This window comes from Panthera leo, chromosome C1, assembly GCF_018350215.1.
Source record: "Panthera leo isolate Ple1 chromosome C1, P.leo_Ple1_pat1.1, whole genome shotgun sequence".
Lineage (NCBI taxonomy): Eukaryota > Metazoa > Chordata > Mammalia > Carnivora > Felidae > Panthera > Panthera leo.
In genome coordinates this window covers 217,295,564-217,318,849 of record NC_056686.1, presented here as the reverse complement: position 1 = coordinate 217,318,849, position 23,286 = coordinate 217,295,564, and the positions used below count along the sequence as shown (strand labels likewise).

General features: G+C 51.1%; 1 protein-coding gene across 23 annotated transcripts in view; it reads right to left on the bottom strand.

The window, feature by feature from the left end:
- LRRFIP1 (LRR binding FLII interacting protein 1) overlaps positions 1–23,286 on the bottom strand; it is a 140,212-nt gene that overhangs the window by 25,513 nt on the left and 91,413 nt on the right. For 13 of the 23 annotated variants that reach the window (XM_042950696.1, XM_042950698.1, XM_042950693.1 and 10 more), the window contains 2 exons: positions 1,581–1,616; positions 1,037–1,162 (listed from right to left, as the gene is read on the bottom strand). In XM_042950696.1, the coding sequence (XP_042806630.1) occupies positions 1,037–1,162; positions 1,581–1,616 (162 nt within the window). Of the gene's footprint in view, positions 1–1,036; positions 1,163–1,580; positions 1,617–9,459; positions 9,538–13,635; positions 13,702–15,242; positions 15,288–16,632; positions 16,705–19,215; positions 19,285–21,716; positions 21,777–23,286 lie in introns of all 23 variants that reach the window. The other 10 variants (XM_042950681.1, XM_042950682.1, XM_042950686.1 and 7 more) reach the window with 4 other exon arrangements.

Genomic DNA, 23,286 nt, shown 5'->3' with positions numbered 1-23,286 from the left:
GGAAAATAAAATAAATTTCAAAACTACAAAGATCAAAATTGAGGTGTCTCTCACATGATATTTTCACAAAATTTTACAAAATTTAGGCCTATATTACTATAATTTTGCACATTTTATTATTTTTTTTAAGTTAATTTACTCATTTTGAGAGAGAGAGCATGCACAAGCAGAGGAGGGAGGGAGGGAGGGAGGGAGGGAGGGAGAGAGAGAGAGAGAGAGAGAGAGAGAGAATCCCAGACTCCGTGCTGTCAGCGCAGAGCCTGATGCGGGGCTCGAACCCACAAACCATGAGATCATGGTCAGCTGAAGTCAAGAGCTGGACGCTTAACTGACTGAGCCGCCCAGGCACCCCCTAACCAGTTTTAATTATTAGAAAGTTCTTCTATCAGCGAAGCCAATTCCGATCCTTTACATTTCCCCCTCTGGCCTCCGCTCTCCAGAGGACACGAGTGCCAGTACCTTGGGCTTCCTATTTACCTTAACCAACAGCACTGCACTTCTCTCTCACACACTCACGGTGGCCTCGCACTGAGTGGTAAGGATGCAGCAGAGAAAAATGTTTATGTTCCAGTGGAAGGAAAAAAAAAGTACCAAGGTATAACGATGAGATCTATTGAAAGCATGTTATGCGTATTACAAATAGAAAAGAGGGGCACCTTCTAGGCGGAGAATGGGGGACACTGAAAGGGGAAAGTGGGGTTGTTGGGAGCAGTGAGTGATCTGGTGTCCAACACATTCTAAAATATGGAGACTGAGTGTCTGCAGGAGAGGCCGAGCACCGCAGTGCGGTGTGGCGAGGGCCCCCACCAGGGTGTGTCCAGGGAGCTGAGGGAGTGCGGACGGCACAGGCATCTGTCTGCCCTGCTGGGGGGGCGGGGCAGGCAGGTGTGGCTTCCTGCGGGTGCCTAGAACATGTGTTTACGGCAGGTAGGGGAGACCGGAGCAAGAAGAAAGATCTGGAACTTTACGGATATAGACTTGAAGGCTGATTTTCACAAAAGGTTCCTCTAGGTCATAAGTAGGTAGGCAGCCTTACCTTGATCTCCCTAATGGATGCCTCCGTGTCGATGGAGATGGACGTGTCCCCGCTTCCCCTCCGGGAGGAAGTCCCGCCCAGGGAGGCCAGCGTGGCTGCCGACAGGCCGGGCAGGCTCCGAGACCCCTGCAAGGTTGCAAGGATCGAATGTGATTTCGGACGAAACCAACATTGCTCTCGAGTCTACTGTTATGGTACTTTCACTTGAGTTCAGTTTTCAATCGGAAAATCATCCGTGGCTCACAGAAAGCGATAAAGAGAGGTTCACTTTGAGGGGCCTCATGGGTGCCTGGGAATTGGCCTGGATTAACCTTACGCTCTACGGTCGGGCCCACGGTGGACGCCTTTGCCGCTCTGTGGGGTTTAACACATGCGCTACAAGTGAGTCCTGGGGACCCCTCACGGCTGTGATGCCGGCTGGTGGGCCACACACAGTCTTAATCAAAGATGAACCGACACGTTTTCTTGTTAATTTCACCCACGCGTGTCGGGCCCCTCGTCGTTCAGCAACGACACCACATAACGGCTTACGGAAATTCCTTACCTTCTCAGTGAAATCTTTGTCTGGTCTCTCTTCAACCTGTGGAGGAAAGTGGACAAATACTAAACACTTAAGATCACTGAGCGGGTAACGGGGATTTAAGGGGCACGCGGGTAACAATAAAACATCAGCTTCCTTCGTGATTTAAAAACTACTTTGCCAACGAGCACCCGCGGAGATGATTCTGCCAGGCGGTGCGGGCACGGCGGGGGCTCGTGGGCAGCTTGGTGGGCCAGCTCGAACTTCGCTGTGTGGTTTTTCACCGATCTTAATTTCCAGGCGGACACAACAGCTAAAGGACACCCACGCTGACCGCAGAAAGCCTCGTCATCAGGGATCCGTTCATGAACTGGACAGGCTTCCTTCACAGATTCCACAGTTGTGCGTGCCGGTCCCCGATGTGGGAGAGGATGACAGGCGCCCAGCTTGTTCACCACCCCCCACATTACTATGGTTACAGAGGGAGAGCAGGACCAGGAGCCTCTGGGGCTGGAAGACGCGACCAGAGTCCTCGTTTTGACTCCCGCTGCCCGGGTCTCCCAAGCGAGAGGAAGCAGCGGAACTGGTTGGAAGTTTTCCTACTTCCCATGAGTAACAGAGTCCCCATGAAGACTCTGGTTTAACCGTCTCGGGACTGATGCCCAGATGTGGGGAGCTGGCGGAGGGGGGTGAAGGTACAGGAAAATCTGCCAGGTGAAAAGTGAGACCCCCTCCCCTCCAAATTTGGCTTTTACGTGTCTCCCGTTTACACACGTCCCTGAGGTCGCTCTGCCCCTTCCTCAGGCAGGATCCTGTCTCAGTGGGACCCAGGGCATCACCCCCAAGGGAGACCCTGTACCTCAAGGGTATCTCAGGGTCAGCAGGCCGAGGCTGGCACCGCTCCTACTTCCTTCTTTGCGGAGCGTCCAACAAAGGGCGACTGTTTTCATTTTTGTGCACGCTGAGAGCTCCTTGCCGCGAGCGCACTGGGAAGGTCACGGTGGGTGAGAGAACCTGGGGCTCGCTTGTGTCCAAACCTCTGGGGGAAGCTGACAACGAACCATGCCTTTCCCCTCACGTCTCCGATCCTCCTTCCTGCAGCTCAGATGTTCCCAAATTTGACCTCCAGGAGCCGACCGCAGGTGCACGTGACGAGCGCGGGCCACGGCTCTGACTCAGTAGGCGGGATGGCGATCAGGGGCTCTGCAGATACCCTGTATGCTTACACCACAGACCGTCCGAACTCAGGCTGAGGAATCCCGACAGAGCTGGGTCGGAGGCCACGGCAGGGTGGCTCGTGGACATGTAAACAGCCCACCACGAAGCTGTGCACAGGAGAGCCTGAGGGCACAGGGGCGGCTCAATAAAGGCAGCGATCACTCGTAAGGACGAATGATCCCTGGCTTGTGCCCACCCTGGGCCCACACGGGGCCGGATGCCCATGGCCTCACCATCCCGTCCCCCGCCGGCAAGGCTCACTAATAGCCACCTTCTCTCCTGCAAACCCCTCACGCCTTCACCCTTCTCTCCGAGGGCAGGACACCTAAAGCCAACAGTAAAATGACACAGCAAATATAAGAGAGAACCAGACAACCAAGAGGCTGCCACGGAATCCTACAGAATACTCGGTCAATCCAAAAACAGGTAGTTTCTGGAACCAGCTCTCAGCTCAGCCAAGCTCAAGGGTCTCCTGCTCAACAGATCCAAGTTCAGCCCCGGGGTCTTGAAGCGACCACATCCGGTCCCCCCACCAGGCCCACCCTTGGGTCTTTAGCGAGAACCTTCTACTTTCATCTTGCTGGTCTCCTTGCTGTCGTGAGAGTAGGAGAGGAAACGTGAGCAAAGAGGTCAATCCTCAGGCCAGGGGGATGGACCAAAGAGCAGACTGGCCTCACTCCCAGTTTGTTAAGCGAGCCCCGTGGGTGGGGGCGGGGGCCTTTGGGACTCCAGTCCTCCCCCTGCCCACAGGCCTCTCCTTTCCACTTGGCCACGGCCGGCGGGGCTCCCAGGGCCAGTGCGAGCCTGTGTGTCTCACGGGAGCCTTCCAGGCAATCTCCACCCCATGTGCCCTTTTCCTTGATGTGGCCGGGTACACACTGTCCAGCTGTGTGCCACAGCACCTGCCGTTTGTTGGTATGCGTGTTTGGTGTGTGTAAACACGTACACCTACGATTATTATGTTTGCAGATACAGATGCCACGTCAGCCTACTGCGGATATCCCGGGGTGGTCTTTGCTCAGGACCGTTCTGTCTCCCCGTCCCTGGCAGAGCCCCACAGAGCCCTGGGCTGATGTGCTGAGTTACGATGATCTAGCATTTCAAGTGTGGCTCTCCTCTCCCCTTGGGAATAGAAATCTTCCTGAAAACTTCAAATCACTCAGGAAAAGCGGACTATATAGCGACTGGTCTGCAGGGGAATCGGTTTATGAAGTCTCCCGGGCCCGACGCCTTCATTCCCTAGAATCAGGTGGTCTGCAGAACGAATTTTAATGAAGGTAAGGAGGGTAATTTAACTGCTGGTCGAATACGAAGCCCAGTTTAACAGACTGTCGAGCCACCGCTGAAAAGTCTGCTGCCTTTTTGCTCTGCGGTTTGTGTAGAATCCCTTCCGACCACTCACCAGCAACAGATAAATATCATACGTATACACGAGACACCAGAAATCCTGTTCACCCACAGTAATATCTGCGCCTATAAAAGAAGGCCCCGCGGTTTTTAGTATTTCCTGTAATAAAGAGGAGAGAGAACGTGCACCGGGGCGTGGGGGTCTTTCTTTAACACAGCTTTGTTCTGTGCCGTTTCACCTGATACCGTCCACGTAAACGTTATTTTTGTAATTTGCAAGACATCAAATGAGACAAAACACCTAGGACCACAGCTGGCTCTTTAGTTTAAAAAAAGTTCAAAAATAGTTTTAAAAAAGCCTTTGTTCGAAACACATGATGAACTCAGAACGTGGAAATTTCGGACGCGTCTAGAGTAGAGACCAAGCGAGGAAAAAAGGAAGCCAGTCTCCCCTTCACCGTGGCGTCCCACCTCTCGTGGGCATGTTAGGGTGGGTGCCGCTTTGTGTTTCTGAGTGACAAAGGACACGTGCGTTTGCCAGCCCTCCTGAAATAGAAGTACACGGAGCCCACGGAAAGCGCCACCGAGGCAGGAGCCGTCGCAGTCCCCTCAGCTGCCACCAGATGGCAGCCTGGACAGAGCTGAGTGGGGCAGGTCCTGGAGCCGCGGGCACCTGCACTCACTTCATACAGCCCTCCTCACCTTCCCCTAGACAAAGGGACAGCCAAGTCACCTGGGGGGCCGTGGGTTCGATTTTGACAAAAACACTGCACTTTACCTCTGAAAATAATATGTAGAGAAAGAAACAGAATTGAAAAACGTGAACACTGTCCTAGCCGCCGCCAGACGCGGTGTGGGGGGGCGCCACGGTGTGGACACGGAGCAGAGAGGGACCCAGGAGATGCTGTCGGGCGCACCCACTGCCAAGGCACCGGGGTGCACGCGAGCCTGGGGCCCGGGACGAGCCGCAGGGCCTCCCTGAGTCAGGGCAGCCTCCGGGAGGCCGGCACCCCGTTACTCCCCCGTGCCGAGCAGTTCTAAACACTTCAGGTCAGCGTGAAACGTTCACAGCAACAGATTTATGAAACGTGCGTGCCAGGATTTTACAATCACCACTGAGCATACACAGAGGCCTCTTCTGAAGTCTACTAGAAACGGTCACTGCTGAAAAACTTCTGTTGAATTTTCAATCATGGCAACTCTTCCCTCTCACACACAAGTGCTCACGGTAGCACGCTAAATGTTTTATTAGTTCCAAGCTTCCAGCATCGCGTCTATACGAGCATGCCAGCAAGGCTCGCTCAAACGGGACGTCTGCCGAGGCCTTCCCTGTCCCGACCTGGACTGCCCGGCTTCCTCGAGACAGACCACAACGTGTGGGCACGGACGGGCTCTAGCAGAGGGGCCAGGCACAATGGAACTTTCCCCATGGTGTCCCTGACCCCCCAGCCGGGCAGCCCTAGAGCCCAGATGGGAAACAGGACCACAACAGCAACGTCAGCACACGGTCCCTCTTGACAAACAAAGGGACACTCGTGAACACTGCTCAGAAAACACCCACGTTCAGGGTAGTTTTCCTTCAAATATAAATAAGCCGTAAAGCCTTCCATTAGCGTGGAGATTTCCGCTTTCCATGCAATCATTACGTTCTCCAGAATGACTTCTCCTTGAACTCCTGTATTCACAACGCATGACCTCTTTTTCCACCTGGTCCCCGCCCCCGCCTCTTCATACAATGCAGAGGAGGAGTCACTACAGTCTTGTTTTTCTAGCTCAAACCGGCTGCAAGCTCCAAGCTCCATCGACATGCATGTGTTTTCTCTACATGCACACAGGGGGACATGAACCGGGGCTCTGCTCAGACATTTCTGATGGATGCTTTAGAACCTGGGCAGCTTTCCCTGGGTTCCTGGAAGGATTCCGGGGCCCCGACGACACAGATGTGCGGGCTGCACCAGCTGAGGCCCTCTGCTTGCGTGGGCTCCAGGCCGGCAGTACCAAGCCTCCTGGCTCCAACTCGGAAAGCTTCCTGCGTCTGTCCCCAGGAGTTTCGCACTGTATGTGTGCCGTTTGCTGCCGGCCTGTCTCCTCCAGTCAATGCATCCGTGAGGGCTGGGAAAGGTGCGTCTGCTCAACACTGTAGCCCTGTGCCTAGAACATTCCAGGTACTCAATAGCTTCCTCAAGGGGAAGACCCCAGACTTGCTGGAGAAGAACATATAGCTCATGTATAGAATGGGGAAAATGAGAGTAAGGTCAAAGACAGATGTCCTGAGACCGGGCGGGCGCCCTCTCTGCTTTCCTACAAGGCCAAGAGGACCAAGTGGTGGGCGATGTCTTTGGATGCCGAGGCACCTTTCTTTTCTTCAAGTGGGACAAGCTATCACTTCCTCCATTCTGGTTACTTTTCCTCTTTAAGAGTGCCCCCTCCCCCATCCCCTGGTGCACCAGGCTTTCTTCCACACCCAGCCTTCTAGAATTGTCCCTTCCTCCCCTCCCCATCCTATCTCCTTCCCAGAGAGACTCCTGTCCCCTGTCCTCCCTCACATTCCCCGCCTCCCCCCCCCCCCCCACCACATTCCTGATGAGTCATCAGGCCATGGATCAGGGGCCACCGACCGGCAACAGCAGGGACGCAAGTGACCAGTCCCTGGTTCTTTGGGCGCCCAGACGGAGCTGGAGAATGGCCCATCGCACACAGTCTGCGAGATGCTGACCTTTGCTCGTTCAACGTGTCAACAGGGTGATGATCCGCTGACCTTTGTGAATGAGCACTTCACTCAGGGAAGGGAAAGGAGGGTTTATGTGTTTGTAACGAACTGGGAAGTTAGCTCAGCTTCCCACACTGTGAGCTCTTCTGCCCACCTTTCCTTCGGAGCTCAGGGAAGCCACGGGTAAGGACAGTTACATTTCCTTGGCTGTAAACAACACACAGAATTAAGACGAGGGAGCGCTTTAGAGTCGGGGGGGGGCCCTCACAGCCTCTGTTCCCGTGGCTTTTCCCCGTCAATGGCGCTTGGAGAGGCTCCCGAGGGCGCGGGCTCCGAGTCTGGGCGCAGCTAGGTCACAGGGAGGCTGTCCATCGCTAGTCACCAGGTCCCAGGGGCACGTTTAACGCCCACCTCTCTGGTTACGGTGACCCACTAAACCCATTGTACGTGGGTAAAATTTTTCACAAACATGGGAAGCACATGGCACAGAAATTTGTATCTGATCCCAGTCTCCTCAGTCAAAGGGACTAGATAGAGCCCCGTTATTCTGTGACTTCATGATGTTGAAGAAGTCAAATAACCGTGGCATTTACAGCTCCATGCGTCCCAGTGGTCGCCCCAGCGTTGTGCGAAGGGAGCCCGGGATCCTTCGCAAGCCGGGCCACAGCCACCTTCTGCCAACTGCAAACACTTTCATTGGTTTCCAAAGGGTGAGCGAGCGTGCGAGGGTATCGTGCCTAAGGAAGAGTGACTTTCCGCTAAGTTTATCGTGGGAACGTTTTATTCCCAGGGGTTCTAAGGCTGCGCGTGGCTGAGCCTGTATCTGCTGTGCTACCCCAGGCCACGAAGGACACCACGAAGAGTGGACGTAGAGGGTGGCGCACCGTGACCTCAGTGAGCAGGGATTCCCTAGTTCAGAAAAACTGTTCTTGGGTCACTCACGGACGACCCATAAAAAGCAACCTGCCCGATTTTAAAAACCGAAGCTACGTGACCTTGAACGACGACGATCTTCCTGTTCCTGCAACTGGTCCTTGTGGGGGCGTCTGGCCCCCACACCCCCCTGCGAGCACCTGAGCTTTCATTCAGGCCGTGGCTTCTCCTATTCTCCTCAGGACCCCTCTCCAGGATGGGGGTGCTCAAAAGGCCGCGAGGGGGGCTCAGGGGGGCGTGCGAAGCGTGTGCAGAGGCAGGTACAGGCACCTGTGTCGACGCGGAGTGGGGAGTCTTCATTTCCACAAAGAAGCAGGCCCTCCTGCTAGAATCCTCGTCCCTTTGGTCCGTCTCTTGTGTCCTCATCCTCGACCGCACGCGCTCGGCTCCCAGGCATCCCTTTACTCGCTTCCCCAGAAGAAGCTGGGATCTGTATTTGCGTGAAACCAGTGCCCAGCGGCACGTCTGTGCAAGCGGGAGATCTCAGCCCCACGGCCTCTTCTCTGATTAGCAGGAACGCTTCCTGAATTTTAGGCGTCAACACATCTAATCGTGGTGTTGTGTAACTGAGTTAAGAACCACGTTCAAGCTTCTCCCTAAGTGGGGAGCAGAGCAAGGGACCCACTTTGCCCCTTTTGCCTTCTTACAGCCGGGGTTTATCACGGAGGGTGCCACCGTCCTCTGATGTGGCAATCCTTACCGTGTGGGGCGGGCACGCATGCCACACAGCCCCAGCTCCTGCCCACCGGACTCTGTGCCTGCCCACTTCCCAGATGTCCTCCGGGCTACTGCCCCGCACGGCCTTCCTATAAAGAGACTGCGTGGCGGCCTCGTACCAAACGTCTGAAATTGCAAAGACCCTGGGAAAAATACGTAACAAGGACACTGAAAGGCTGGGGACTAGATGGTGAGGAACAGGAGGGCAGCTCTGCAGTTTTCTTTCTTTCCTAAAAATTTTTTTAATGTTTATTTTTTGAGAGAGAGAGGGGGAGAGAGAGAGAGAGAGACAGAGCATGAGCAGGGGAAGAGCAGAGAGAGAGGGAGACACAGAATCCTCTGTCAGTACAGGATTGTCAGCACAGAGCCTGACGCGGGGCTTGGACTCGTGAACGGCGAGATCATGACCTGAGCCGAAGTCAAACGCTCAACCGACTGAGCCACCCGGGTGCCCCTGCAGTTTTTCGATACTGAGCAACTGGGGGGGCGGGGCAGAGCTAGGAACACCACGACCCTTCTAGGCGATACTTGATTTTAAAAACTATCTGGGTCCGGTAACAGACGACATCACAAACACAATATTAAAAGCCAATCCTTCCAACTCTTCACTCATAAAAAAACAACACGTTAGTACGCCTGGCTACATTTCCCCCCACTGGACAAAGTTTCCCTCCTTCCCAGGAAGACCCCAGCCCCGAGCACCGTTAACTTCTTGATAACCGCTAACTTTAGATATTTAGCAATGCAATTCTGGTATCACGGAATAGTAATATTCCAAATTTGGGAGCATTTTTCCCAATTGTGTCTCTGCTTAGACCTGAAATAAATCTTAGGAAAGCCCTCCCACTTTATGCTGGGTTTGGGTTTTTGGAGGCAGAGGGTCCCTTCTGCAGGACAGCGAGGTAGAGAGCAGAGGGGAGGAGGAGAAGGGACGAGCAGGATGGTGGCCGAGCAGGACAGGACAGGACTCACACTCACCACTGGGCTGGCCCGCGCCGAGCTGGCTCTGGAGGAGGCTCGGGAGCTGGAGTTGAGGTGGCCGCCGCGCTCCGAAGGCTGCCCGTGCAGCCCGCCGTCGGGACGCAGACAGAAACAAAGGGACAGGGTCAGCAGGGATCAGCGACAGCGGAGGCCCCCACCAGCGGCCCGTTAGTAGAGGTCAGCCACGTGCAGTGCGGAAAAGACAGGGGTGAGCACGGACACCAGGCTCCCCGTGAAAAGGAAAGCTGTGTCTCCAAGCTTCAAATAAAGGCCCGCGAGGAACAGAAAAAAAAAAAAATTAGTCCTAGTATCAAAAGGACACAGAATTCCTGGGGAGCGAGAAGAAAGTAACACAAAGCGTCCGTTCAAGTCGGCTGTGGAGTCACGCCTGCTTTACGCACAGAAAGCCACCTCGTCCGCGCGGACAGGTCTGTGTGTTTGAGAACATGAGTCCTTCCACTCGAGCACAGAAAGTGACAGCCGGACGGGGTGCTTGGCTTTTTTAGCAGGGGAGAAGTTTGCTTTCTCTCTCATTCCAAGTGAAAACAAAGTAAGATTTAGGGTCAATACCAAATCAAGGCATGGCCCAGACTGCCTGGTCTGGTGGCCTGAATGAAGGTGTCTGTCCGCCTGCACTTTCTCTCTTCCGGGAAAGGAAAACACAGCAAGTAGCCGATCTGGAAGCTTCTCCCTCTTACCTTCGATTTTTATTCACCTTTGTTCCAGCCCTAGACACGGTGCCATGTGTTTTTGTTCTTGTGTTTTCAAGTCTTACTTGCCTCTCGAGCGAGGTGGGAGGGGAGAGGGAGCCGGGAGGCAGCATTCGAACACGCACATGACTGAGGACCGCAGTCATCCAGCGGTCTGTGGCGTGGTCTGAGGGACGTCGTCCCAGAGACCTGCACAGCCCAGCGGTGAGCCCCTCCATCCAGCCCCCCGGGACACCGTGCACCCCGGCGGGAGCAGACTGTTCTCTGCCCTGCCCACACGGCCCCCCCGGGGACGTGCAGGCCTTCTCCCTACTGCTGTGCTCTAGGCACAGAACTTCAGAGGTGCTCGTGATTCTCATCTTAAATACCACCTTTCAGCTTGCACATCTTTCCACCAGAATGTAATCCCCTGAGGACAGGGTCTTTGTCTATTCCCTGAATTCCCTGCAGGGACGGGATGAGGCCAGGCACAGGGTGCATTTAAGCAATACTTGTTGAATGAACAAAACCAACTTCAGACTATAAGCAGCCAGACCCACCCTACCCCATCGTCCTTCTCGCTTCTTTACCCCATTAGTATCTACTGTATACTTACGCTTACAGGTGCACAGAAAATACATCCATACGTACACCCTATGCAACAATCACTATCACATTTGGCATTCACAAGAAACTCACCACCATTCCTAGTCTCACCTTCTGCTTTATTGGTCAACATAAAAGAACATACCCAAGGTCAGTGCTTTAAGGCAGAAGAATTTTGCTTTTGGGTTCACGGTCACAAGCCAGAGGAAAACTGTCCTAGAGACAAATCCTACTGCGTCCTAGGTCATTCGTGTCCCGGTTCACCATGCAGAGATAGGACAGGTTGTGGTTGACCGGGCTTTTTGCTGGCCCACGTTTTTCCAAACGCCTAGTCAAAACCGGCTCTCAAGTCAACTGACCTGATCTCACAGGGAAAAGTAAGTTTCAGGTCAGTATCACCCGGGTCCAGGTGCCACCTTCTGAGCAGCTGGTGTCTGAGAGCCAGTGGGGCTGATGCGGGGCTGATGTAAATTATAAAGATCCTGTCCAGGCCTCATCTCTTACTCGCCATGGGACCTTGGAAAAGCTAATCAGCCTGTGACCGGGGACATGGAATCGTAAGGACACTGGCCACACAGAGGTGCCAAGGAGTATGGACATCACTCTCTTCCCCGACTTCACTTTCTGCTACAAGCAACTTGCACGCTCCTGGCTCAGAGCGCACTGGTGGTGATGACTGCCCCCCAGCGTGTCAAATTAACTCCCGCCAGTTCACTCACGGCCACGAGTCCTTCCCCCACCTCACACACACACCCCTTACGGATGTTGAGGAAGGTATAAAATAGAAAGGTTTTCAGGCAAAACAATGGTACTTGAAAGTGAGCCAGTCATTTAGTTGTTAAACTGTAATTAAGTCATTTAATTGCAAACATGCACCCTAACCCTAACCCTAACCCTAACCCTTCCTGGGGAGGCTAACAGAAGCTGGATGCTCTGGAGGTGGGGACCAGCGTCCCAGAGCGGGATCAGGACCACCCTGTGCAGGCGGGCGGGGGGGGGGGGGGGGTCAGCCTGGACTCAGGTCGAAACACAGGGTCCCCCCCGCTCCACCCTGCCTTGCAGGACAGGATGTGAGGGATTTTCAACCCCAGGGTCCAATCTGTCCAATTGAATTCAACAAATTCACGTGGGGCTCTTTCTGCGTGGGAGTGCAGTGATAAGCGCAGAAAGAATTTGTTTTTGTTCCCTCTGACTTCTTCGGCATGGTTTGATGCCAGGGACACGTGGCTAGATTTTAGACATTTGTGCTGTCAGGACAAGAAGACCTTTCACTTCCTTAAACTTCCCGAACCCCATGGCTCCCAGGTGGTTCCTACAGGAGGCAGAAAGCACACAAGTAAGAGTGCTCAGCGACGCCCCGGTAAGAATGGGGGAGGGGTGGCTGGTCTAAAAGTCCACCTGCAGAGGCCATATAGAAGGAGAGTGGATGGGACACACATCCTGCCTGATCCGAAGTTCTACTTCGTTCGCAGGAAAACTACCCAGGGCTCGCGACAAGTTTCATTCTCTTGAAGAATTAGTATGTTGTCTCTTTTCTGATAAAAGAAAACCATTTCGTTGCACTTCATCCATCATATGCAGGCCAGAGCTAATGCACGCATTAGGCATGATCTGTGAGCTTCTTAATGGCCTACAGACATGTTTAAGAACTGAGAAAAAGACTTAATACAGTGGGCTCCACCCCATTTAAAATGTTATGTAATAAGGGCGTCTGGGTGGCTCAGTCGGTTGAGTGTCTGACTCTTGATTTCGGCTCAGGTCATGATCTCAGGTTCTGTGCTGACAGGGCTTGGGATTCTCTCTCTCTCTCTCTCTCTCTCTCTCTGTCTCTCCCCCCTTCCCCCACTCTGCTCTCTCTCTCTCCATCTCTCTCTCAAAATAAATCTTAAAAAGAATAAAATGTTATGCAATATAAAATGGTTAATTAAATGTCAACAAAAACCAATGCTACGTCAATTAATTATTGGGTTTCGATATTTATAAAAATTACATTCTAGAGAAGCCTGTAGGTTTGATTGGCTTTGTAAGAATTTCTGAATACTCATGAAATATAGTAAACCATAAATTGGATTATTTAACCACTTAAGTAGCCCATTAACACCGAAAGCAACATTATAAAAGTACTTTCAAGCAGTGGTTAGCAAGCCATTATATTTCACATGGGGCCTGGGTACATTTTCACAGGACCGGAGGGGGAGCCCTGGCAGGCAGAAGGACCCATATGGTCAGTTGCCATTCAGTTTCCGCTGCCCCTCAGGATGGGCCAACTGGTTTCCCCCTTCCACAGACTGACTCCATTTTTTCTATTTTGCTTCCCTCTTTCACTCATTTATTCACTCGTTTTTTTCATTCAACAAGTAGTTCCTGCACGACTAGCTACACCCTTATGTGATAGCCAAGTCTGTCATTTCAAATCCTTTGAAGAGGTGGAAAGACAGCAAAATAAAAGGAAATTATGTACGTGTAACATCCCGAGTCTCTAATAAATCTGTTCACCTTCCTCAAGTATCCAGAGGCGAAAATAATTTGCAGCCTGTGGAACTCCCCTCTTCTTCCTTTTATTATTTTAAGGGCACCTCACTACTTAGTACTGTCAGCGTGTTGCAAGGAAAATAGCGGATGAAACTCAGTTGAGGTGGGTCTTCTCCCTTGAACTCAATGTAAACTAACGTGTGAGGACACTAACCCGCCAACCAAAGGCTTCGCCATTCACATCATCCATGACCCAGCCTCACTATGATGGGAAATTGAGATGAGATAGTGTTTCCTCCCTGTAACTCTGGTTAGTAATCTCCAGGGGTTGGGACTGTGCCCGGTAAGCCAGTCAGGGTCATGCAGCACACGGGAGAAAATTCGGAAACCACAGAAAATGCCTTACAGCATAGGAACCGCAGGCGCTACCCCGCCGTGTCCCGCCGGGACCGATGTCATCGAACACAGATGCCTGTGACAAAAACAGACCGTCAGGTCAGGGAGCCCTTCCCTCTCCACCGGTGCCCAGAACACAGGAAAAGGGAAGCTAAGGAGGTCTGACCCGAGAGAAGAACACGTTCGGAACAAATCACGATGGAAAACAAGCAGGGGAGGCCTTCAACCACCCACAGAGGCCAAAGCTGTACACAACAGGGTCATGCAAAAATCTAAGAGAGAAACCAGTTGCTGTTCACTGGCATGCAGTGCAACCCCCCAGTAGCTCCTTGAAACGCCTCATTCTGAAAATCGTTCCTTGCTAAGGAAAAACCTGTTAATCCAGATTTAAAGTGAGCAGATAATTCAAATATCCCGAATTCTGTCATGACATCCTCACGCCTGACGTGCAGAAAATTGCGCTGGTATGAAGAAACTTCGGGATACAGCAGTATGATAACGATAGTTCAGTATTTTGTAATTCTTTGCAAATTGCTAACTAGAAAACAATACTTGATTAACCTGGAAATCTCACGTAATTAGGCACTGAAGGCGAATGGGGGTTTACAGGACTGTGCATGGCCACACCGAACTTTGCCCGGCTGAAAGGAGCTTGGATTCCCCTATCTCTCCTTGAGGACATGGCTGGTTTGTTCAGCCAGTTATATATGCTAATTCTTAGGGGTGAATTCTGATAAATTCAGAAACTTATTAGCAATACAGCAGAACTACTTTGTTTAGTGAGGGTTTCCTGCAAGGGGGAAGTGCCTTGTATTTAAAACTGGAAATTTACAAAGTCATAGAGCGCAATGGGTTAACATCAGTTGAGGTTACCAAACAAATCAAAAGCCATCTTTCTTTCTGCCAGCAAAGTAAATGATGCCTTTGCTCCATTCCTGGCTAATAATCCTATGCGAGCACGTGTCTTCCCGGAGCCTGAGGCAGTATGACAGCTACTGTCAGCTGCGGGGAGAAAGAACCCCAGATCCAGCCAAAGGGGACTGACAGACATCACCGGTCCTACAGGCTTCTTGTAAAGGGGGAGCTCTCAGGTGGTGACCTGCAGACACGCGCAGCCACACTCCCAGAGCAGGTGTGAGATGCCCTTGGCCCCTGGCCCCGAGGGGGCCAGTGGGGCCCGGATAAGTTGGGGGATGGGGCGGGGGCAGGTCAGAGGATTGTGCAGGGGGGGAGGGGAGGGGGAAGGGGATGGGGGCACAGGCAGGTCAGGGGAGTATGGGGGGAAAGGGGGGTTGGGGCAGGTGAGGGGACTGTGGCGGGGTAAGAAGGGTTGGGGGCGGGTGAGGGTCAGAGGACTATTGGGGGGGGAAGGAAGCTGGGGGCAGGGGGGGCAGGTCAGAGGCCTCTGTAGGGGAAGGGGGATGGAGGTGGGGGGGCAGGTCAGGGGATTGTGGGGGGGGAAGGGGACGGGGGTGGAGGGCAGGTCAGAGGATTGTGCAGGGGTGGGGGTGGGGGGATGGGGCAGGGGCAGGTCAGGGGAGGGATGGGGAAGGGGGCGGGGGTGGCAGATGGGGGGGGGGCAGCAGGTCAGGGGACTGGGGCAGGCAGCACACGCACCCGGTAACTTGCAGGAGGCTGGGCAGCACTGTACAGATAGGAGGGCTGCAGAACGAGAGCGAAAGGCAGGTTTTAAAAGCCTTGGAAAACAGCAACAAATAACAGTGACAAGATAATCATGATGCTTTCAGTAATCACGACAGCTGAACTATCGTACAACAGAAGGAAAGAAAAAAGTCGACGTAGGGTTTTCAGTAAATCACAGAGACACAAATCCAACTTTAAAATAGTAAACGTCCCCAGGATCTCTGAAATAGGACTATTTTCTAGCCATTTCTTTTCAGGCATTCCTGGAGGAAAGAGTCAGGGAGTGAGAGCGAATGGTGACAAGGTGAAAATGTCACCAGCAGCAACCAAACCCCACAACTCAAAATCCCAGGTTAATAAAGCACTCCAGGGTGTTAATACATCAATTTCCACACAGGAAGAGAGCTGCGGACACAGCGCTTCTATTTCCATCAAATGATCCCAGTCCCGGTCTCCAGGAGCCAACAGGAGCTGTTAAGACTGCTCCAGCCGGCCAGGGCTGGCACGTCCCTGTAACGGGGAGCCCACACCCACACCCATATCCCAACCCGGGCTGAGCCGCGCCTGTGCGGGCATGTGCCCCAGTGAAAGGGCAGCTCCTGGCTCGGCCAGACCCTGAGTTCCAGAATAGGATCATGACTCATTTACAAGCAGAGGCCACGTAAGCCCGCAGTGCAGGGCCACCAAGACGGTCAGGGAATGTGCGGGACCCAGGATGAATCACTCAGCAAGGCAGGGGAGACAGCAATGCAAGGAGATATGGTTCAACCTCTGCGGGAGGAGGAGTGCGGGGCTCTGATGCTGAGTTCCTTGTATAGACAACGGGCTCCTGTACCTACAGCCCAGGGCCTGACCCGCCCACCCGCCTTGTGAAAACAAAACAAAACAAAACAAAACAAACCAGGAAACAGAGGGGAGACTGAGCCAAAGAAATAGGGCTGTTCTCCCACTTCTCAAAGATGGAGGAACCAGATTAGGCACAAAGGCTTCCAAATTGCTTCCTGGACACATTTACAGGAGAAAAATATTTTTAAAGAAACACATGAAACCCCAAATGGGGAACAATTGCTGGAAAAGGAGGAGAGAGCCCCAAGAGACCAATTCTTTGGGCCTGAGCTTTTGGAAATACACACTTAATAGAGGCTCCTTTTTCTATATAAGGTCCTAAATGATTTTGATAATGTCTTACAACGCTGACGAAAGTCTCAGCAAGTTAGTCAAGCCAAATAAAACACCTGCTAAACTCTGCTCTCTGGACTTGACATGGAAGAGGTTGAAGTATCTTCGTACATTTGATCGGAGAGTGAAGTGACCCCACAGAAGCAAAGAGGAAGGGAAGCGGGTGACAAGGAGGAGGACAGACCTGATTTCCGCTCTGGGTAGACAGGAGAGCAAGGCCGCCCCTGGGAAGCCCGAGGTCCGAGCAGGAGAGTCCCTGTAGTCAGAGAAAATGCGAAGGAGGGGAGAAGGGCTCACAGCTTCATTTCACCTCAAAGGTACAATGGTATGGCGTATCCGCACACAGCTACCTTCTACGACAAAATCGGTTAAGGGCATGCACTTACGGAGGAGGGAGAAAGGAGGACGATCAGAAGGAAATAAAGACGGTCCGGTTAATTGACAAAACTAGGACACGGGACCAAACCAGGAGTTCTGAATCAACAAACAGGCAAAACTACATTTCATTACGTTTTAACCGACAGCCAGACCATAGGGGTTTGAGAGGTCTTTGTAATTTGAGCTCTGAGTTTTAAAGTTCGGATGGAAAAATTCAAAACTAAGGATTGGCAGAGGTATCAGCCTTTATGTAACAAGGTATTTCACTGGACAGGACCTCTGACCTGGCTTTCTTAGTTAGCTATTTACACAATGCGTATGTGTTCAGGATTCACAGAAGGTGGGGTCTAATTCAGGGGTCTAATTCTGAGACCAACAGTCTATGCAACGTCTCCGGGGAATGCTACCATACAAATTGTTTCCCCAAATAAAATGCTTTATCCAAACGGAAGGCTCCTTGAAGAAGAAGCCAGTCATCTTGGCAGTATTCTACTAATTGTACAAGCACGGGACAGTCCTTGAAGATGAAGTGGCTCCATTCAAGTAGCCTGATGGCACCTGGAGATATCCTGCCATCCCCTCAAGGTCCCATAACTTGTGCCTAACATTCCCATGTCTTGCATAAGCTGTACCACCTGACCTGAGGGGCAGGCAAGTGGAACTCTGGAGGTGGGGTGGGGGGACGGACCAGGGGGGAAATGTTCTAACGTCTGACACAAATATTGAGAGAATGGTTGAGAGGACACCGTGTGTAGAGGCCATCTTGTCAACCCCTCTGTGGGACGTGGAAAGTGCCAAGGGGGAGAAGGCGTCCACGGCTGTGGCCGCCATGCCAGGGTGTAGGTCTGACAAATCTGGAAGACTGGAGAAGTCATTTAGAGGAGTCTTCAACACTCCGTGCTACCTTAATATCTTTCTGTTTTAGATTTAACTAAAATGAAACATGCCCATGTGTTTTGCAGGAATAGATATAATACCTACAGAACACGGTAATTACCAGAAGATTCTGCCGGTCGGTGAGTACAGTAAGACCTCGGGCAGAACAAGGGTGGGACATGTGGCCTCAGGAAAGTTCTGACGTTTAACGTTTTGAATGGATCGGCTCTAATTTTGACTCCAATGTGGGTTATTTCTCTTAAACGAATTTAAGTGAGTTGGAGACGTGCTGAACTGGGGTGAATGATTCACACCCACATATTAGCTACCTAACACCATCGTCTACTTCAGAGCAAGTTTCTCAGCTCAGAAAGTGACGAGGAAGTCAAGTTTTCTGGACGACGAGGTGCTCTTTGGAAACAGCAAAATCTCCCACTGAAATTCACACAATACACAAAAAATTCAAGATGGCGAAACCCACCAATACTTTGGTGATTACAGCTGATCTTGTTTTCAGTCAAAATTCACCTACTGGGGGAAGAAAGGGTGGAGTTCTTATTAACATATGGGGCTGAAAGGCAACCGTGGAGTTTGGAAAGTAGACCAGCAAGCTGATGGGGGAATGGAAAGGCCAGCCGTGTCTGGAGCCCCCTGCAGCAGGAACGAAAGGGGGCAGGGGATGAGGCAGGACAGGGGAGAAGGACCAGGAACTACCCGCTTTAGCTCCTTAGTTTCTATTTATTTTTTCCCCGTGTACTCTTCGAGGTTCAGTTCACATCCTTTGTTGCGACACTCCTTTCTCCCTATTGTCCCATTTATGCTGCACCAGCGTATCTGGTAGCTGGGTCTGCCTTCTGTTCTAGAAGTAAATGCTTCCACAGTACCCACCTATCTCACGCGTTACCTGTGTGATCTTTCTGTGATAGTCCTGCCTACACTAGGTTCCCTAGTGTTTGCTCAGTGAGCATGGGCCTGATGGAAAACAAACCAACCTTCTCTATTAGGGCTCTCACATAATTTAGAAATCTTTGCGCCCATCGAGATCGATGCATGTCCTTAAAGTGTGGGAAGGAACTCTACTGTGTAGACATCTGAATTTGGATTTGATGTGGTTTTTATCCCTAGTCCAGTCTGTCCCTGAGAAACTGCCACAAAGTTTACATGCACCCTACAAAGTAATTCTGTTTTCAGGAACTCTCAAGGAAAGAATGATAAGGTTTTCTTCCCCCCCCCTTTTGATTACTTCTGACTACAAACACCCACATGAATACTTTCTTTCCTTGTACCCAGCTGAATGCAAATAGGGATTCGAATGCAAGACAGTGGGCTAAGCCTGCATAAAATACATCATGTCAATTAGTGCCCCCAACCTGACCTCAGCATCCACCCAAATGAAGATTAGTAAAACAGGCATGAAAAATGAGAAGAGAACTGAATTCACACACAACACTGCATGCTACAAAACCTGTGGTTTTTGAATAGAGGATGTGAAAAGATTTAAATGAAAACCAACCAACGTCTCCTCTCTGGCTGATGACAAAGTAGAGAATCTGCCCTCACCGCTGCTGCTGTAGCTGGAATTCTGAGAACCAAAGAAGACATTGTAAGTGGTGAGCACTTCCTCACTGTCCCCCAAAGCACCACCTGTCCTGGCCAAAAGGCAAATATAAAATCACCAGTGTATAAAGTCACACCGGTATCAGTGCCCCAGAAATACCAATGTAGCTTAAGAATCAAGACACTCGGCTACGGCAGAACTTCTCAACAACCAGAGGTCCTCAGCTGTATTTTGTATTTTGGTGTTTCCATCCCCGCGATGTCTTATGGTTTAACTCGTACTGGTTTTCACAATATTTCAGCTCTCAAATTACTCGTAATTACTTACTCAACTCAATCTCCTGATGAGCCGCCTGTAACTTCCCACCGGGGACTTTCCTTATTACGTACTTCGTTAGGTAACGAAGATGATGTCTGGTGCAATATTTTCCATCTTTCCTGGGCCTGACACAGCTGATGGCTCAGCTCAGCCGAATTTGCAGGGAGGTGGCTGCAGCCTGAGCGAGCTGCACCCATGTAGCTGAGAGCCACCCCCCAGACCCGCAGCGGTCTCCGGGGACTTGGCATATACCTTATAAAGGTCAGAGTCTGCATGGGGAGGCAGTATGTATGCATGTTACACACAAGGCGTAAGATGCTCATCGATACGGTCAAGGTCATTCTTCTACGTAGACTTTCAATTCCTTCACGGAAGAAAGAGGTGCTTCCAAACCCTTGTGGTCAGTCTGGCTATTTTACTCCTCCCCACGGACGTGTGCTGCTGGCATCTGTGAAATGCCTCCCTCCCTTCCAGTCTTTTCTCCAAGCCCATCCTCGCCCTGGGACCTTCCCACAGAACTCGCGGCGTGCACATACGCTATTTGGTTCTTCAATTGTTCCGTTTCCTCACTGTTTATGAAATCAATTTTATGTCCCGTTTTACTCTGCGGTGAGCAATTTTACCAACAAGCTCTTTTGCATTTGATTTCTAGAGGCATTGCTCAAATCCTAAACCAAATCAAAAGGTTTAACTTTTTTAACTTACTGTTTAGCTTACTGTTAAAGCTTACTGTTTCAACGTAAACGTCAAAGATTAAGAAATATGGACATACGGATGGCACATAGCTCACTGATGCTACCTCGTACTGACCGGGGTACTCTAGAGAAGAAGGTGGCATTGGGTAGAAAGAGTGGATGATGGAACTTCTCAAGGAACTGCCAGCTCTAAGCGATGATTCTTTAGGATTATGGTGAAAACTATGCCTCTGGGGGAAGAAGTTGCTAATTAGTCAACATAACCCCAATGAGCAGTCTGGGGCCAGCAGAGTCCTGCAGCCTGTCCTGTACAGCCAGCTCCAATCAGTGCACAGGAGACACAGCTGTCCCCACCACACGAGGACAGAATGGTGTGCTGCCTGCTTCCATCCCCAGACGGCGGCCTTACCTTAAAGGAAAACATAACAGAACTGGAGGAAATCCAAAGGCCGTCAACATAAAAAACATAAATAGGAAGACACGGCCTTTAAAAGGGGAGGGTTTTTTTAGTCTGGAATGAGGAGAGTTTAGATGAAACGGAGGTGTATGCAATCCTTAAGAGGATGAGAGGCTAAACTCATCAGCCAGTTTCAGAAAGCTACAGTGGGACTGGGAAACTCCTCTGACACCTGAAAACAGAATTCAAGTGCAGATAGGATATATCTTAATACAAGTAAGATAAATGAGAAGAAACACTAATTATACAACTAGTAAAATTTACTATAAGATGAAAAGTAAAGCAAATGTAGGACTAGGAAGATTTTAGATAATTTAATGTACAACGGGTCTGCAAGTGGGTCATGCAACTTCATTAGAATATATGCAGTTTGTGACCTTGTGAAGTCCCCTGTGACCTCCCTGCTAGATAGATCCAAAGGCCTCCCCACTTGTCTCCTGCTGCCGGTCCCTCTTCTCCTTTCTCCCGCCACAGAACGTTCATGACCCTGCCCCTTCTGCGGTCTCTGACCCCTGCCCTGGGAGCATTCCATGGTCAGGGTCCAGGGGAACACGGACTCGAACGTGCGTGTCCTTAAAATGACCAGGGAGAGGTGGGCACGGAGGGAGAGAATGTCAGATGGGAGGTATACGTGAAAGCTGAATACACTTACTATACGCATTCTGCGTGTACACCCAGGGCAACAAAATAATGACGGAGTGAGTATTTGATCCTACATATTTCTAAGCTGAAGAGATTCTTTTTAACATCCGCCTCTTGCATTGAGACTTAGAATGTCCGAAGTCCCACTTTCTAAGAATGTTTCCCAGCTGAAAACCATTAGTTTCCACTCATTCACGTGCTTGGCCGGGGGTGGGGGTGGGGAGAGACCCTTTATCACACGGGAAAAAAACAAAAACACGAGGAAGCTAAATGTAGCAATATTTTCTTTAAACCGCTGCAGCAACCTGGTTGAATTTTGTGTCATGCACATTTTCTATACTAACCCTGCCAGATCTTCTATTCAGGGACTGGGATCCATATGATTCTCCATCATAACCATTTGTCTGTTTCAATGAAGAAAAGAAGAAAACTGACATCAGTATACGAATGAAGACGCAGGGACACATCAGCAGGGAAGCATTAGCTGGGCTGTAAACTGGGCTTCCTTCGTGGAGCGAACGAATGACAGGCCCAGGACAACACAAACCTTAGCGTGCCCCTAGATGCTTCCGTGCTTCTGATCTGCTCTGCCGCGACTCGGGGGGGATCGGACACTCAAGCTAATCACACCTGCCCAAGTCACTGTTACTTGTCAGTACAGGTCACTGTAGGATTGCAGGCAATGCCCAGCCCTTCCCGCGGGGTGAAGCACGTGGCCACGGGTCCACGGCTGCTTTTCCTCCGCAGTTTTCCTGTTTCCCGTGTTACGGTGGTGCCGTGGGAGTCCCAGTTTTCCAGCGGCCTGAATGCCACGGGCAAGTGGGGTAATGCCTTGGCCCACGTCAACTAGTTTTCAGGTCTTGGTTCACAGGGTTAAGTCCTTGAAAGTCATGGCCCGGTACGAAGTTGCATTCAGAAGATTCAGAAATAGCTTCTGCTCAATCTATAATTCGGTGCAAAAGTTCATCATGGAAAAAATGTTTCTCATGGGGGTAGATTCTCTGATTAGCTTCTCTTTCTTTTTTTAATGTGTGTTTATTTTTGACAGAGAGCGCGGGAGCAGGGGAGGGGCAGAGAGAGAGGGAGACACAGAATCTGAAACAGGCTCCAGGCTCTGAGCTGTCAGCACAGAGACGGACACGGGGCTTGAACCCGTGAACTGCAAGATTATGATCTGAGTCGAAGTTGGATGCTCGACCAACTGAGCCACCCAGGCGCCCCTCTGTCTTAGCTTTTCATTCATCCTGTCTTCCAACTTTATTTTTCAGAATGAAACCTGAGGATGCATTTCATGATTTCCTAATTTGTCCTCTAGAAAAGAGAATGATTGGGACCCCACCTCCCTTCTCTCCTCACCTCTGCACCCACGTTCCACCAGCCAAAGCCTGACCTATCTCGAATTGCTCTCATTCTATAAGGATGTTTCTGCTGATTTAAGACAAGAGCTGTTACATGTCAGAGGCCTGACCAGCTCTCGAGATAGAAAAAGGAAAACAGTGGGGTGGGGGGTGGGGCTCCTTCAGTTGAGCGGCTCAGGTCACGATCTCATGGTTCATGGGATCGAGCCCCGTGCTGGGCTTTGTGCTGACAGCTCAGAGCCTGCTTGGGATTCTCTGTCTCCTTCTCTCTCTGCCTTTCCCCTGCTGGTGTGTTCTCGCCCTCAAAAATAAATAAACGTTAAAAAAAAATTAAAAACAAGGAGGAAGGAAAGCAGTCCACAGAACTGGTAAAACTGGAAGGAGACGCCAGGGGGTCGTGGAGGTGAGTCCGAATTCCAAATCAATGCTCTATCATGTGACCTTAAGCTGGTTGCTTAATCCACTGACACTCCGCTTCCTCAGCTGTTAAAAATGTGCCTAGAAATACATACTTTATAAGGCCACTGGGAGGGTTAGACCGGATTAAAATGAGTAT